At 51.0% G+C, this 17,876-nt stretch overlaps 1 protein-coding gene across 1 annotated transcript; it reads right to left on the minus strand.

The window, feature by feature from the left end:
• Positions 1-8,533: 8,533 nt before the first annotated feature.
• On the minus strand, positions 8,534-11,431 carry RAB42 (RAB42, member RAS oncogene family). Its single transcript, XM_059036753.2, has 2 exons — positions 11,164-11,431; positions 8,534-10,383 (listed from the first exon to the last, which is right to left on the minus strand). Exons 1-2 carry the CDS (start codon positions 11,400-11,402, stop codon positions 9,960-9,962), a joined length of 663 nt encoding a protein of 220 aa, XP_058892736.1. The 5' UTR covers positions 11,403-11,431; the 3' UTR covers positions 8,534-9,959.
• Positions 11,432-17,876: the final 6,445 nt, after the last annotated feature.

Genomic DNA, 17,876 nt, shown 5'->3' on the forward strand with positions numbered 1-17,876 from the left:
AGAAAGGATGGCAGTAGACTTGGAGAAAGGCCTTTCTGTGCAGGTTTCTCTCTGTTCTTAGTTGTTGGTGTCCCTGATCCTAGTATTTTTACCATCGTGCAGAGGAAACCAGGCCCCTTGAGACCTCAGGGTCATGACCTTCAGTGGCACCTAGCATCATCCTGTTCTGTTTCTGGCAGAGCCCTTGTGGATTGTGAGGATTCTGTGGGCTTCAGGGAGTGTAGCTGTTCCACCCAAGGGGCACCAGCATGGATACATCCACCTTGCCGTGTTTGGGCCTCTGCCTCCTGAGGCTTGGTCTGTGGTGGGACCCTGCTTTTCACTCCCTCCCACCCTGGGTTTGGCTCCATGACCCCTCTCTTCACAGCTCTTAGATCTCTTTTTTTGTTTTTTTGGTTTTTTTGCAGTACGCGGGCCTGTCACTGTCGTGGCCTCTCCCGTTGCGGAGCACAGGCTCTGGACGCGCAGGCTCAGTGGCCATGGCTCACGGGCATGGCCGCTCCGCGGACTGGGGCACGAACCCGTATCCCCTGCATTGGCAGGCGGACTCCCAACCACTGCGCCACCAGGGAAGCCCAACAGCTCTTAGATCTCTTGAGTGAGCAGCTTGAAAGCTGTGCTGCTGATGTCACCCTTGCTTTCAGCTGAGGTATCAACATAGTGAGCGCCCCAAGAGGCAGCCAGCTTCTCCCCTCCCCCCGGCATCACCTCTCCCTCAACCACCAGGTCACTCTTGTGGCCTACCACCAGGAAGAGGATGTTGGAGGGTTTTGCTTTCTCCAGAACCTCCTGATGCCGCTGGGGGACGCTCTCAAAGGATGTTCTATTGGTGATTACCAAGCTGCAAAAGGTCTCCTGCCAAGCTCCTGCAGTAGGAGCAAGTCATTGGCCTCGGCAGCCAAGAAGGAATCCAGAATTAGTTTTGAATCCTCCATTGAGGACAGAAGGGGACAGGGGAATCCGGGCAGTTTAATGGAAAGAGCTGGGTAGAGTCAAAAGACCTCAGTTCTTGATCAGCTGCATGACAGGTGAATGGCTTCATCCAGCTAGTCGTCTTGTCCTGTATGTATACTGAGAGGCTTGTTCATTCAGCGAGTATTTATAAGCTCTGCCCCTGCCCATGCCAGGCATGGCCTGCAATGATGAATGAAAACAGGGAGCAGCCTGCCACTGAATGAAAGGAAAACTGCTTCCATGACCAGGGCTGCAAAGAAGAGACTCCCAAGGCTGGGGAGGGCTTCTGAACAGTAGAGCTGTAATTTGAGGAACCCAGGGGGAGGCGTGGGGATCACTTTCAAGGAGAGAGAGCTGCACATATGCCAGCCCTGATGCCGTGTGATGAGGCAAGACGGGCCAGGTCCTGCAGTATCTTTCGTAGGCCCCAGCAAAGAGTGGCCTTTACCCCAAAGTAGCAGGAGCCGTTGAAGGATTTTAAGCAGAAGCGTCATGCGGTCAGGTTGATGTTTTGAAAAGCTCACTCTGGCCAGACAGTGGAGAGGGAAGAGAGGGCATTTGTGGAAGCAGAGGTTCCTGAGAAGGTTGTTGCCTGGACTGAGGTATTTGTGACGAAATGGAGAGAAGGGGGAAATCCAACAGCTGTTTAAGTGGTGACTGGAGGTGGGGGTACTGGAGAGCAGGGTGTCACCCAGTGATCTGTGGGGAGTCTTCTGACTCGGTACCCGGGGCAGCTCAGCCCCTCACCCTGGGCAGGACGCCCTCTACCTTGCTAAGTAACCAGGCCCACCTGATTCCCAGAGCCCAGCACAGTCTGAGCACACATAGGACTTCATACATGCTGAGGAGCCCAAGGGGTAGCAGGGCTGGTGAATTCGTGCGCTCCAGGGTTGGGAGGGTCTTGGTAAGAGGGCTTATTAGGTGCCATGTTTTATGCTAAACACCTTCTGTGGATAAGCTTGTTTTCCCAACAGACCTGAAGAAACAAGTGTTTGTCAAGCACTTTGTTTGCAATATCTCATTTAACCCCATTTTCCAATGAGGAAACTAAAATTTAGAGTTTAAGTAATTTACTCAAGATCACACAGGTAGGACTTCCCTGGTGGTGCAGTGGTTAAGAATCCACCTGCCAACGAGGCAGGTGGATCCTTCCCTGTTCGAGCCCTGGTCCGGGAAGATCCCACATGCCACGGAGCAACTAAGCCCGTGCGCCACAACTACTGAGCCCATGTGCCACAACTACTGAAGCCTGCGCACCTAGAGTCCGTGCTCTGCAACAAGAGAAGCCACCACAATGAGAGGCCTGCGCACCACAACAAAGAGTAGACCCCACTCGCCACAACTAGAGAAAGCCTGCACTCAGCAACGAAGACCCAACACAGCCCAAAGTAAATAAACTAATTAATTTTTTTTTAAAAAAAGATCACACAGGTAGTAGTGATGGTGCTGAGATTTCAACCAAGTCCCTCTGACTCCAGAACTTGCACTCTTAACTGTGCTCTAAACTATCTCCCTAAGTCCTGTGGGGACAGAGGTGGGAGTGACAGCGCATGCAAAGGTCCGGAGGTGTAAAGAAGTCACTGCATCACTGTGGCTAAAGCATAAGGTGCCACATGAGGAGAGAATGGCCAGAGATGAGCAGAGTAAGCTTGGGGTGGACAGCCCTCAGGCCTAGTGATGGGGTCCAGTGCTCATGCTTTGGATGCCGCCATGTGTGTGTCTTGTGGAGGGCGGGGGGAGGTGGTACATAGTGTGGGAGGCCCAGCAGGCTGGCTCTGGGCTTCCCACCTCTCTTCAGCCTGAGCAATCTCTCTTTTAATTGTGGAGGATTTCAGGGCTGTGAGAAAGATCCCATCTGACAAGAAGATTCTGATGCTAAAAGCAGGCATATAAACAAAACGTTTGAAAACCACTGCACAGGTAATGGGGAGCCAGTAAAGTTTTAGATGGAGGATTGACATGATTATATCTGCATGTTAAAAACCTTGCTCTGGGGGCTTCCCTGGTGGAGCAGTGGTTGAGAGTCCGCCTTCCGATGCAGGGGACACGGGTTCGTGCCCCGGTCCGGGAAGATCCCACATGCCGTGGAGCAGCTAGGCCCGTGAGCCATGGCCGCTAAGCCTGCGTGTCCAGAGCCTGTGCTCCGCAACGGGAGAGGCCACAGCAGTGAGAGGCCCGCGTACCGCAAAAAAAAAAAAAAAAAAAAAAAAAAAAAAATCCTTTGCTCTGGCTGCCAGTGGAATTGGAAGCAGGCAGGAGGGGCACCAGCCAAGAAGTTGCTGCAGTTAAAGGAATAAGGCTTGAGGTTTTCCTGAGAAAGAGTGAACCAGGGACTTCCCTGGTGGCACAGTGGTTAAGAATCCGCCTGCTAATGCAGGGGACACGGGTTCGAGCCCTGGTCCGGGAAGATCCCACATGCCGCGGAGCAACTAAGGCTGTGCGCCACAACTACTGAACCTGTGCTCTAGAGCCCACGAGCCACAACTACTGAGCCCGTGTGCCACAACTACTGAAGCCTGCACGCCTAGGGCCCGTGCTCCGCAGCAAGAGAAGCCACTGCAATGAGCAGCCCGCGCACCGCAAAGAACAGTAACCCCTGCTCGCTGGAACTAGAGAAAGCCTGTATGCAGCAACGAAGACCCAACACAGCCAAATAAATAAATGAATAAATACATAAATTTAAAAAAATAAAGAATAATCCAAAAGGCAGGTGTAGGAGGTGGTCACAAAAATAGGGGTGAGTTTTGAGGACACAGAAGAAGCCATCTGGGATGAGGAAGCCATCCTGGAGTGGGTCCCTCGTGCACGAGGTGAAGCAGGGAGGAGGAGGAGGACAGAGCTGGACTAAGCTCTCACAGTTCCCTATAGTTAGGAAAGGCCCCCGGAGTCACCCAGTGTAGCCTCTTATTTTACAGTTAAAGATATTGAGGGCTGGAGAGATCATGTGGGCTGCCTGTGGTCACAGGGTAGGCCAGGACTCAGACCTGTGCTCTTGGTCCAGAGTTCATCTTTGTCATGGCCACCAAGGCCCCCTCTCTTCCTGATGGGTGGGCTCTCCCCCTCAGGAGTGGGTGGTGACCTTTCTTGGCCAGCTGGACCCCCAGGCTCTGCCTCCATGAAGGGCACTGAGAAGTCCACCGCCACTGCCTGGGCGACGCCCTCGACAAAGATTCCCTCCATGTAATGTCTCAACAAGGATGGTTTGTCCACATTTGGGTCTCCTGGGAGGAGGATATGGAACTGGTACTGCCAGAGAGGGTCCATGTGGTGCAGGAGACCAGCCAGGAGGAGAAGCGAGCCCAGAACTGAGGCATAAACCACGTGGTCTGGGGCTGGCTCAGACTTGCAGTGAGAGACGTAGAGTCAGGATCCAAAGGCAATCAGGGGCTTTTGGGTCTAGGCTCCCCAGGATATGCCCAGACTCAGGCTTAGTGAAGCCTCCAGGACAGAGTGCCATTTGAAACCACCATGCAGAACTGAGTCCCTTCAAGACAGAAGCAGGACTTCCCCAAAATAGAGGCCCTGGTCCTATACCGATTCTGAGAAGTCCCCAGGTGTAGCTCAAAAGACCGTGGGCAGCAGGCCACAGCCCCCATATGCGAGGATGTCCTTCCTTCTCTCTGCTGGCCTGAGTCCCAGCCCTAGGTCTGTACGTACAGGAGGGAGGGCTGTGCAGTGTGAGACTTGCCTCTCCCAACACTGGGACTTCCATGGGACATGTCCCAGCCAGGGGCCCTGGGGAAATCCTCCAACACCTGTCAACCACACACCGAGCACCAGTTCCCACTCCAGAGCCAGGATCCTAAGAATAACATTCATAAAGAGAAGGGAGAGTGAAACAAGATTGGCCATTCCTGCTGGTATTTGTTGAAGCTGAGTTATAAGTACAAGAAGTTCTTCAAACTACTTTATACTTTTTTAATTGGAGTATAATTGCTTTACAATGTTTAGTTAGTTTCTGCTGTACAGTGAAGTGAATCAGCTATATGTATACATATATCTCCTCCCTCTTGGACCTCCCTCCCCTGCCCATCCCCCCCATCCAGGTCACCACAGAGCACCAAGCTGAGCTCCCGGTGCTGTACAGCAGGTTCCCACTAGCTAGCTATTTTACACGTGGTAGCGTATTTATGTCAAGCCTAATCTCCCAGTTCATCCCACACTACCCTTCCTCACCCCCACCCGTGTCCACATGTCCCTTCTCTACATCTGCGTTAGTTTCTTTACTCTTGGTTATGTTTTAAATTTTCCCTAATGGTATTAAAAAGCCCTGTGTTCCCTTGCCCAAGGCAGCCTCCCCAAGGGAATCAGCCCTGGCCTTGAAGAGCTACCCTCTAATGGGGCAAAAAGGTACAACAGTGCCTGAAATCTGCAAAGAGAGCCAACTCAAGTTAGTGCCCTGAAGGCTCAGAGAAGGAACTGATATGTTAGGCTGGACTAAGCCTTGAAGGGTGAACAGAGTTTTGACAGATATGGAGGAAGGTCATTCCAGGCATGGGAAGGACACATGAAGGACACAGAGGGGGCTTGTTGGCAGAAGGAACTTAACATTTATTAGGCACTTAACACACGTCATATTTAATCCTCTAACAAACCTGTGAGGTAGGACTCATTCTTATTTTACCATGAAGAGACTGAGGCTCAGAGACAGAGGACAGATCTGGATTCCCACCTAGATTGCTTCCATTCCAGCCTGTGCAGTGTGGGTAGGATGGGTCTCCCTTCTTCATCCACTAGGTTTCAGTGGCCCCCAGAGCAGGCAAGGTTGTCAGAAAGGGTCCCACGGGTGGCAGACTTTTGGCTCTGTTCCTTCTAAAGGGCAAAGGGGATGGATTCAAGCCTGGGTTGCAAGGTTTTCAGGCTGAGGAAGCAGCTTATGGAAAGCCTTGGAGGCCAGGTAGCCTGACCTTGTCCATGCTGCTATGGTTGGAGGATTTGGCCAGGGTGCTGCCCTGGAGAGCTAGCTTGCTCAGAATAACCTGGGGATAGACCTGAAGGGATGATTCTGGAACTCCACTCTTGGTAAGAAAGCAGAGCCCAGCCCATATCTCTGGAAGGGGGTCAGGATCTTTTAAGAACTTTTGTTAGAGTCTGGAATCCTTGTTATTTCCCCAAAGTGTGTACTTTGGTAGTCTCTATTCCCTAAAAGTGATCAATAGTAAAACCCTCGGGAAGAAGGGGACTTCCATATTGTGAATTCCTGGGTGTGACAAGTACTGCCTTTGATTTGTCATCTAATCCTTTCTAAAACCTTTGAGTTAGGTATTATTATCCCCAACTTACAGATGAGTCCACTGAGGCTTACAGAGATGAAGTGAGTTCCCCAGGGTCCCACAACTGTACATAGTAGAGCTGAGATTCAAGACCAGTTTTGACTGCAAAGCTTGCCCTGTTTTTGGCAGCTGGGATAATGCGATGGTTAGGAGGTGATATTTTTCTGAGTGTTGCGGGCAGATCAGATAATACAGGGAGAGGGGAAAGTGTTGGGGCCTTCCCTGCAAAAGAAACAGCATGTGCAAAGCCCAGGGCTGCAGGTGGTTGGGAATGTGGGCAAAGTGGGTGGAGATGCTGTAGGACCAGATCAGATTGGACTGGGGGGAAAGGGTTTGGATTTTACCCTGTAGGCATGGGGAGCCAGGAAGGATTCTAGGAGGGGGGCAGGCAGGTCAAATCTGTATTTTAAAAAGATCCCCTGGGGCAATGTGGATGCTAAATCACACCCTACAGGCCTGAGACCCTCAAGAGGTGTGGCACAATCTATACACTAAAGACGGCGGGGCTGGGCCTGCTCCCAGGAGAGAGGGCGCCTGCTTCTGAACAGTGGGCAGCCCTCAGGAGGGCATGCCCCTCTCGGCCACTTCCCCATTCTCCAGTCCTATTCTGTGCCTTTCCTCTAGCTAGTGGGCTGGGTCAGAATCACTCTCATTAAAGCCATTTAAAGTCTCCAGAGGTTTTGCCACACTGATGGTGCTTGTGAGGTGGGATCACAGCCTTAAAGCATAAGGTAGGACCTTCTGGGCCTGGCCTGAGGTGGTGGACAAGGCTGTTGGAACACTGAGCTGGCCCGGGGTTTACCGGCTGAGCCACGTCACTTTCCCCTCCTGGACTTTAGGTTCCTGTCTTTGAAATGGACAAGATCAGCCTGACCTTACAAGGTTGCTTCATGGTTAATAATAAGTCATAGAAATAATAGTAATTGTAATAATATAATAAGCAATAGAAATAGGTCACAGCGTGTGAGCCCATACATATTGTAGGAATTCACATAATACATTAATCTTCACAACAGCCCTGTGAGACAAAAACTATTATTATCCCCATTTTATAGATGGGAAACTGAGGCTGAGAGAGATGTGTGACTACAGTCTGTTGAACATTCCTCAAGGGAGGCAGCTGGAGACAATGGGCAACATCTCTTCCTTGTTGGTGGACCTTGCCCTGGGTGGGCAGGGCCTTCAGGCTGGTTCTTCCACAGTCGGCCAGGATTCTGAGAGGGGAGAAGCTCAGTTTTTTCTTTCTTTCTCCAGGGACTTGGGGATTTTTTTTTTTTTTTTAAGCACCTGACAGCCAACTCCCCATCACCATCCACAGGACCGACCAGCTGCTCATCTCCCAAACAAGCCTGAGTTTAGCAGACCTGTACTCCTGTCCTGGGAAGCTCTGGGAGATGAGAAAACACAGACCGAGTTGAGGGTCATTCCCTGCTTCTTCACTTCATTCTAGCACTCAGATCTGCAGTAAATTCCTAGAAAGAGCCCAGCTCTTCGTTGCCTCAGGACTCCTCCCTCACTTACTGGTTTCATTTAACTTCTCTGGGCCTCAGTCTCAACATCAGTAAAATGGAATAATAATACTATAAGAAGTACCCAATCAATGCTGGATACTGTTCCTTCTGCCTAGATCTCTGCTCTTAGCTCAGCTCTTCCTCCTCCTCCTCCAGGTCTCAGATCAAAGGCCATCTCTTGAGAGAGGCCTTCCTTGACCACCTGCTCTAAAGGAGGCCCCCATCACCCTCAGGCCCATCTTCCAGATCTGTGGTCTTCATAGCACTTACAACTGGAAATCATTTAGTTCCAGTTACTAGTTTTTTCTCTTCCACTAGAATGTCAGCCCTAGGACTGCTTTTCTGTCATGTTCACTGCTGTATTCCCACAGCCCAGATCAGAGTAGATGCTCATTTTATTTTATTTATTTATTTTTTGGCCACACACGCAGCTTGTGGAATCTTAGTTTCCCGACCAGGGATTGAACTGGGGCCCTCGGCAGTAAAAGCCCAGAGTCCTAACCACTGCACCGCCTGGGAATTCCCGATGCTCATTTTAAAGCATTTTTGAAGGAATGATAAAGTACTCTAAAGCAAATCATTTCCCTCTCTTGGCCCAAGCTTTCTCATCTGCGAAATGAGGATAATTGTGCAGACCTTGCAAGACTGTGAGAAGGATGAGTGAGGCTTTAAAAAGAGGAGGCAGACAGAGGTTACTGAGGGGGGATCAGACTCAAGAAGGTGGGGTAACTGGCCTTGGGTCGCAAAGTGAGTTAAGTGGTTGTGGGTTTTTGTTTTTTTTTTTTTTTTTTGTGCGGTACGCAGGCCTCTCACTGTTGTGGCCTCTCCCGTTGCGGAGCACAGGCTCCGGAAGCACAGACTCAGCGGCCATGGCTCACGGGCCCAGCCACTCCGCGGCATGTGGGATCTTCCCGGACCAGGTCACGAACCCGTGTCCCCTGCATCGGCAGGCAGACGCTCAACAACTGCACCACCAGGGAAGCCCGGTTGTGCTCTTTTTGCTGTGGCAACTGCCCATGCCCTGCCCATGCCCACTGGCACAATGACACCCCCAAGATACCCCCTCTACACTTGCTGAGATCCTTTCTTCCATAAAGCCTTCCTGCATTGCTGCTGGACATTTTGCGCCTAGCAGTTTCTGCTGCAGCTTAAGTTCCCCAGGAGGCAGATTCTGAGCAGGAACTCAGTGTGCAGACTTTTATGAGGGGATTCTTGAGGTCAATGCCTGCTTGCGGGGAGGAAGGGAAGAAAGGATTGAGCATGAGAATTTAGCTGTGATGTTGTCGTAACAGTGGCCTCAAGTGACCCCATGGAGAGTGATGAAGCTGGGTTTTTCCTTCAGAGTTGTCTAGAGTTGAGACAAGAGGGCCAGGCCTTTGAACAGTGCCCCTGCCCCCCAATAGACCCAACAGATTGACACTGGATTGTGGGCTGCCCCGGATGGGTGGGCACTTCCCAGAGAGATTAAACTGCGCTCTACCACCAGGCAGCACTCCCAGCGGCTGGGAGGTGCAGTGGGGAGGAGGCTATGGGTTCTACAGCCCTGAGGGGAGATCTTGGTGGCTAATCACAGTGTCCGCCGTGTGCCCAGCAGATGAGCTGTTCATATTCATTCCTGCCTCTCAGATCCAGATCCAGTCCCTGGCCTTGGAGTAGGGGCACTGGGCAGCAACCTGGGTTTGAGGGCACACTTTCTCATCCAAACCTGAGGACCTAAGGAGGCTCCAAGGCTGGCTCAGCCTGAAATTCCCCGCGCTTGTCCTTGCCTGTGCAGCAGCGTCCAAACGCTGAGTGGTTCAGCATCCGAGCCCAGGGATGCTGCCAGAAATGGCCACATCCCGGCCAAGGGAGGAAAGAGCTGTGATGACAGCTGCTTGCCATTCGATTCTCATTGTGTGGGAGGCTCTGGCTGAGCGTAGCCCATTCCTTATCTCATGCGTGCCCACAACCCCATGTGAGGCGGGGTCTTCTGAGTTCCTCTGACCGTGGAGGAAACAGGTTCAAGGACAGGAAGCTGCACACCTGGGCTCTTAGATCTTTCTAGTAGAAAGGGGCTGAGCTCTTGAGACCCCCAAATCCAGGAGACAAGACTGTACCAGGATACTGTTTATATTAACCCTCAGGATAGATTCTGCCATATGCCCTCCAGAGAGATACTAACACTCCCCATCTCACCAGCACTTACGAGGTCCACACTGCTTTAACCCTTTCCCTCCCAGAGTCAACACTTGCATGGGCCCGGGTGCTGTGTGCTGCTGGGGGGCCTGGGGATTTGGGTGTTCTGGATGAGCCGGACACCCCCCCAGTCCTCCTCCAGTTTGATGTCCCCCTGCTGCAGGGCCTGCTGGATGGCATCAGTGAGGGTGTTGAAGGCCAGGTCCACGTTGCAGTTATTTTTGGCGGAGGTCTCCATGAAGGCCATGCCCAGGGAAGCAGCCAGCTCCTCTGCCTCCTGGGCCGAGACACAACGGGTGCTCTGCAGGTCACTCTTGTGGCCAACCAGCAGGAAGATCGCCTTGTCGGGGCCCTGAGTGGCCGTGACCTCCTGGTGCCAGTCTCGGATGTGTTCAAAGGACTTCCTGTTTGTCACATCAAAGACCAGCAGGACACCCACCACATTCCGGTAAAAGGACCTGGTGATGCACCTGACGGTGGGAGGGAAGGAGTTGGGAGAGGCTTATGCCTTCATGACACCTGATGCAGGACCACGCCCTCCGTACACTGACTGCCTCACACCTCCAAAGCTCATTTCACACTGCCCCGTGCTTCTCTTTCCCCGTGTCTGTCTCTCCCAAGTTGCTGTGTGCTCCCCAGTTAGTCAGCAGTTTGGTTCCCATACACTCCTGACCATTCTTCCATTCCTGGAGGAAGCCTCATGTTTTCCTGATCGCAGGTCTTTTTTTCCCCACTGTCTGCCTGGCAAACTCCTACACATCCTTCATGGCCAACACGAATCTCTCTTCCTTTCACATCTCCTTTACACCTCCCTCTCTGCCCTCCTGTGGGCTCTCTCAGCACCCAGGTCATTCATGCCTACAAGTTTCAATATCGAACATCCCTCTGGGGTGGGCGTCAGGTCTTTATTTTTGTTTTTGTTTTTTGTTTTTTTGGTTTGTTTGGCCGTGCCAAGAGTCGTGCGTCGGGATCTTAGTTCCCCCACCAGGGTTCGAACCTGTGCCCCCTGCGTTGGAAGGCGGATTCTTAACTACTGGACCGCCAGGGAAGTCCCAACCTGCTGTTATGTGTAGGGTGAAGGACCCAGGCCCAGGTCAGAGACCCCCAGATCTCTACTTGGGCCACTGAGGCTGACCCCTCTGAGGGATCCCCATGTCCAGGTGGACCAGCACTGACCCCGCCCCAGCCAGAGGCCCCTCACGCCAGCCCCTTCTCGTCCCTCCCCGCCCCACCTTCCACCCACCGCGCACCTGAAGCGCTCTTGGCCCGCCGTGTCCCAGAGCTGCAGCTTCACGCGAGGCCCGGCCCGCAGCTGCAGAGTGCGGCTGTAGAACTCGACGCCCACCGTAGGCACCGACTCGAGCTCCGGCTCGGGTTCCGGGATCCCGGGCGCGCCCGCCACGTAGCGCCGCAGCAGCGACGTCTTGCCCACGGCCGCGTCCCCCAGCAGCGCGATCCGAAACTGGTAGCGGCATCCCCCCGCCTCCATGTCGGGCGACTGGCCTCCCGGGGCCCAGCCACCAACTATGCGGCCCCGCCCCCGTCCAGTCGCAGGGCCCCGCCCCCGCCTCAGGGCGGCCTCTGCGCCACCCACACCCGGGACTGGAGAGCCTGGGGGCGTCTTCAGCACCGGGGGTGGGGGTGGGGGTGGGGCCGGACCCCGAGGAAACCACCGGGCCGGTGGAAACACCTGGACAAGTCACTTCCTTGCTCCGAGCCTCAGTTTCCTCCTCTGTAAAATGGAGATGATAACCCTTACTTCAAGGATGAAGAGATTATGCTAGATAATGTGGGGAGAAGGACTAGGGAAGAACGATAACCAAATGTGCACTGGCCTGGGACCAGCAGCGCCAGCGCGTCCACTGTATTCATTCGTTGGGGTGGCTTCTCTCTGCAGCCCCACTCTCTCCCCCAGCCGGGCCCCTGCTGCTGCTGGACCCGGAGACACCCCTGGAGAAAGTTGGTTTGTAGGTGCACTTTCTCCCCCAGGTGCCCCTTTCCTGGAGCCCCACTGGCCCTGGCCTGGGGCCTCCCGTTCAGGGCTCAGGGTCAATGTTGAACAGCACCCACTGCTTCCTCCCTTCCTGCCTGTGTGGGGCCCCAGGGCCCACAGAGGGACTTGCACACAGGCAGCAGACAGACCACTGCAATTCCAGAGGGAGTGCAGTTTGCTTGTGGACTGACTGGACAGCTAACATTAATGAGGTGAGATGGTCAGTTCCTTATGCTCTGGGACAGCAACCCTTTGAGAAGGCCAGAGTGTGCCCATTTTAGAGCTGAGGAGACTGAAGCTCAGATGTGTGGCTCGTCTCGGGTCACAGTAGGGCTGGGCCTCACATCCAGATTTGTCTCACTCTTCATTACCCCTTGATGTCACAAAAGGGGACCGCAAAGCAAGTTCCCAAAGGACCAGGGCTAAGTGGTCAGGTCCCACTTGGATTAGGGGCAAGGGTAAAGCAGGTACATCTGCATTCAAGATGTACTCCACTCTTTCCGGTCTGGCCTTCTTGACACCCAGGACATAAAGGCTGGAGTTCTGGTTGGTCCCAAACAGCTTGTCTGTTGGTTTAATCCCACTATCCCACTGTGGGTGGACGTTACCAGTTTAACTTGCTGTGACAAATTGGCAGCGAGAAGCAGTTCTCACTAACGTAAACCATCTGATCATCACATTTCCTCCTTACACGACCTTATGAGTAGGTGTTAGTCTGCCCAGTGTTGCTGTTGTTGTTAAGTATTTATTTATTTATTTGGCTGCATTGGTCTTCGTTGTGGCACGCGGGCTCCTCTCTAGTTGCAGCGCGCCAGCTCTAGAGTGTGCAGGCTTAGTTGCCCGCGGCATATGGGATCTTAATTCCCGGACCAGGGATTGAACCCATGTCCCCTGCGTTGCAAGGCGGATTCTTAACTACTGGACCACCAGGGAAGTCCCTGCCCAGTGTTTTTTACAGATGAGAAAACTGAGGTTCAGAGAAGTTAAGTAACCAGCCCAAGATCACTCAGCGCAGAAGACAGACTAGCTGCCATGTCTGTTTCTGGCTAGACAGTTTGGGAACCTGGGAAGGCCCAGGTTTTCTTGTGGCTAACTCTAAGCAAATCAGTGAGAAGCCATTTTGTCAGGTCTCCTAGTAATCCTGGCTTTTGGTCACCTGCACTAGCCTGAACGGTCCCAAGTCTCTGCTTGCCTCCACCTCCAGGAGGAGAGGGGGGGGCACCAGCTAGGGTATGTGTGTTGGGGAAGGAACCCGCCCTGCCAGCTCTGCCCAAACCAGGAGGGTCTGCCCCACTCCCACCTGCCCCACTGATTCTTCCATCAGGATGTTCTTATCACCTTGCTCTGTTCAGCTGGAAAAACAGTTTTTGCGTCAGGGCTGTGCAGATCTTCCGCCCCCCATTCCACCCCCGCCTTTCTTTACCCACCACTGGTGCTCCAGCCATGCTGAACATCTTGCCTCTTCTCAGCCCTCTGCCAGGAACAGAGGGCTCTCTCCCCTTCTCTCCCTTCTTTCTGCTTGTCAAAGTGTAACTAACCCCTACTTCACTGGCCAGTGAGGTCACAGGCCCTTTTGTCCACTGTGATGTCTGTCTCCCTTCTAGGCTCAGGCCTCTTGAGGACAAGGACCAGTGGCTGTATCCTCAGTGCCTGGCACAAAGTAGAACTTGGTAAATATTTATGGTTGAATGAATGAATGAATAAACGTGGATAAATGCAATTCGTTCATTCATTCACTCATTTATTCATTCAAATACCACAAAAGAGCTGGACTGAGGGAGCTACGGGGTCAGAGAAGACCTCTTGGAGAAGGTGAAGCTGAAGTTGGGTCTCCAAGAACAAGTGGGAGCTGGGGAGGTCAGGGAGGAAGCGCACTCTGTGCTGGGGCAGCTGGGCAAAGACAGAGGCATGAAACAGCTTGGAAGGTAGTTTGAATCCAGGCGTCCCAGAAGCCTTTGCAGTCAGCATGTGGGCAGAGTGCACTGTCAGCATCGGACTCCTTGAACTTCCTCTCCTAGACGTTCCTGCTGTGGGCTGGGGTCATGTGCCTGTCGCTGACTGCACCTGGTGCTGGAATCCAGATGTCAGCTGACTTTGCCATGGACTCCCTATGTGACGCAGGGGGCAAGTCATTTCCCTTCTCCATCCGTGCTTCCCCTTCTGCTAAGTGAGGCAAATCATGGCACCGACCTCACAGGGTAGTTCTGGGGTTATTGTGTATCGTAGCAGGTGCACATTTGCATTAGACAGATCTTAGTTTTAGTTCCAAATGATGCTTACTAGCTATGTGGCCTTGGCCAAGTTTTATTCATTCATTAATTCATTCACTTAGTAATTATTTCAATAAGTGCTGGCCATCTTTTACATACTTGGCACTTACACAGCAGCGGGAAAAAGAGACACAATTCCTTTTCTTGGAGAGCTCACTTGTAATGGGGAAGACAGAAAATAAACTCATATAAAATGTCATGACAGGGAGCAATAAGTGTTATAAGTAACAAGCCATAGCTTGAAGGGTGGCAGGGTGCTGTATCAAAATAGAGTGGTCCGGGGATTTCCCTGGTGGTCCAGTGGTTAAGACTTTGCCTTCCAATGTAGGGGGTGCAGGTTTGATCCCTGGTTGGGGAGATAAGATCTCACAGTCCTTGCAGCGAAAAAAGAACCCAAAGCATAAAACAGAAGCAATATTGTAACCAGTTCAATAAAGACTTTAAAAATGGTCCGCATACAAAAAAAAAAAATAAGGTGGTCCGAAGAGGTGACATTTGAACAGAAAAGCAGAGGAAGAGAGGTAGTGAGCAGCGTGGTTGTCTGTGATATACAGGGAGGACAGTTCCAGGCAGGAAGAACAGCAAGAGTGAAGGCCCTGAGGCTGGAGCAGGCAAGGGATGCTCCAAGAGCACAGAGGCCAGAGAGAAGGAGCTGCATGAATGGGGAGCAAGTGGTGAGCAATGAGAGCAATCATCTGTGGCTTCAGAGGCCATCATGGGGACTTCAACTTTTATTCCAAATGTGTTGAGAAGTCAGTGATTTGGGGACAGGTGGATTACATGATCTGAATTTTCTGTTGCTTACTTTTTTCTTTTTTTACATCTTTATTATATAATTGATACATAATAAACTGCACAATGGCAGTATTTCATTCTTTATGGCTGAGTGGTATTCCATTGTATATATGGACCACATCTTCTTCTTTTTTAGTTTTTAAATAATTAAATAATTAATTAATTTTGGCTGCGCGCGGGTTTTCTCTAGTTGCGGCGAGAGGGGGCGACTCTTCGTTGCGGTCGCGGCTTCTCATTGTGGTGGCTTCTCTTGTTGCGGAGCATGGTTTCTAGGCGTGTGGGCTTCAGTAGTTGCAGCACATGGGCTCAGTAATTGTGGCTTGAGGGCTCTAGAGTGCAGGCTCAGTAGTTGTGGCACATGGCTTAGTTGCTCTGCGGCATGTGGGATCTTCCCAGACCAGGGATCGAACCTGTGTCCCTGGCATTGGCAGGCGGATTCTTAACCACTGTGCCACCAGGGAAGTCCCTGGACCACATCTTCTTTATCCATTCATCTGTTGATGGACATTTAGCTTGCTTCCATGTCTTGCCTACTGTAAATAGTGCTCCTATGAACACTGGGTGCATGTGTCTTTTCAAATTACAGTTTTCTCTGGATATATGTCCAGGAGTGGGATTGCTGGATCATGTGGCAACTCTAGTTTTTTAAGGAACCTCTATACTGTTTTCCATGGTGGCTGCACCAACTTATATTCCCACCAATGCTGTAGGAGTTTCCCTTTTCTCCACACCCTCTCCAGCATTTGTTATTTTTAGACTTTTTAATGATGGCCATTCTGACTGGTGTGAGGTGATACCTTATTTTGATTAGCATTTCTCTAATAATCAATAATGTTGAGCTTCTTTTCATGTGCCTATTAGCCATCTGTACAGAAGATTCAATATGGTTAAGATGTCAATTCTTCCCAAATTAATCTATAGATTCAATGCAATACAAATCAAATCCCAGTAGGCTTTTATAAAAATTTAAATTAGCTGATACTAAAATTTATATGGAAATGCAAAGGACTGAATAGCTAAAACAATTTTGAAAAAGAAGAACAAAGTAAAAAGCTACAGTAACCAGGAGAGTATAGTACTGAATACAGAAACAGGCCTACACATATGGTCAACTGATTTTTAACAAAGATGCCAAAGCAATTAGATGGAAAAAGATGATCTTTTACAAAATTGAAGGTGGAACAATTGGCTAGGCAACATGCAATAAATAAAAAACCAAACAAACCTTGATTCCTACCTCACATGATACACAAAAATTAACTCAAAATGTATCATAGATCTAAATATAAGAGCTAAATGAGCCTTAGTCTCATTATGTTAGAGACCTACAGTTTCATTTTTTTCCCATTTATTTATTTATTTATTTTTGGCTGCTTTGGGTCTTCGTTGCTGTGCGCAGGGTTTCTCTAGCTGCAGTGAGCAGGGCCTGCTCTTCATTGCAGTGCGCGGGCTTCTCATTTCAGTGGCTTCACTTGTTTCGGAGCTTGGGATCTAGGCGCGCAGTGTTCAGTAGTTGTGGCACGCAGGCTCAGTAGTTGTGGCTCACGGGCTTAGTTGCTCTGCGGCATGTGGGATCCTCCCATACCGGTGTCCCCTGCGTTGGCAGGCGGATTCTTAACCACTGGACCACCAGGGAAGTCCAGAAATAGATTCTTGATGCATCTTAAAGGTGAACACAGGATTTGCTGATGCATTGGAAGTGGGATGTTAGAAGAAGAGGGGTCCTGGGTTACCCTAAGGACTTACTGAGATGGGGAAAAGCAGGTCTAGAGGAGGAAAGACTGTGTTCTGAGAAGCCTATTAATAAATAGCCATCCGGGGCTTCCCTGGTGGCGCAGTGGTTGAGAGTCCGCCTGCCGATGCTGGGGACACGGGTTCGTGCCCTGGTCCAGGAAGATCCCACATGCCGCGAAGCGGCTAGGTCCATGAGCCATGGCCGCTGAGCCTGCGCGTCCGGAGCCTGTGCTCCGCAGTGGGAGAGGGGCACAACAGTGAGAGGCCCGCGTACCGAAAAAAAAAAATAATAATAATAATAATAATAAATAAATAAATAGCCATCCAAGTATAGATGTCACAGAAGCAGCAGGATATCAAGTCTGGAGCTCAGAAGAAAAGCGGAGCTAAAGAAACACATTTGAAAGTCATGAGAAAGTTTCTTAACCCTCATACAGCCTGTCGCCTTCTCCACAAAATGGGAATAATAGTAACACTTCTTAAAGTGTAAGGATAAAAACTTTTTAAAGTGTATGTAAGGATGAAAACTGATGAATAGATTAAGCACAGAACAGGTGCTTAATTCTTGACAATTACTACTCGTTTTTATATTGACGCTTACTCATTCTATGGACAAAACGTGAACATGGCACAGTGACTATGAGTGTGCTGTTTGAGGTGGACTTCCGCTTTCCAGTCCTTACCTCGCTTGCTAGCAGTGTGATCCATTCCTGTTTCCTTATGTGTGAAAAAGGCATAATTATAATACCCCCACACAGGGTTAATGAAAACTAGCTGAGATATGGAGCACAGTGTACTTAGCAAGCACTCAATAAAATTTTTAATCTATCAGCGGAAGAGATAAGGCTTGAACAAATAATGCATTCATCTCATGAGTACTATAATCAGTCGCCTCTTACTTTTGGGAAGGAAGCCCTCCCCAAGATCCCTCTCCTAGAAGACCTCACAGAGCTCCTCCCCGAAATCAACCCAGTCGCTGCTCCTCCACGTGCCCACGGCGGTCTGAACGCAGCCCTTTCTCAGCTCACAGTTAACTTCCCGATGTTAAAAGTCTTCCCCGGACTGAACTCCAGATGGCACAGCGGTATCTGTGAGCCCAGTCCCTGGTATTGGACATTCACTGAAAGCTGAAGGAAGGCGGAGGAACCTTTTCCGGTCCGGAAGAAACCAC

This window comes from Kogia breviceps, chromosome 1 (genome assembly GCF_026419965.1).
Source record: "Kogia breviceps isolate mKogBre1 chromosome 1, mKogBre1 haplotype 1, whole genome shotgun sequence".
NCBI lineage: Eukaryota > Metazoa > Chordata > Mammalia > Artiodactyla > Physeteridae > Kogia > Kogia breviceps.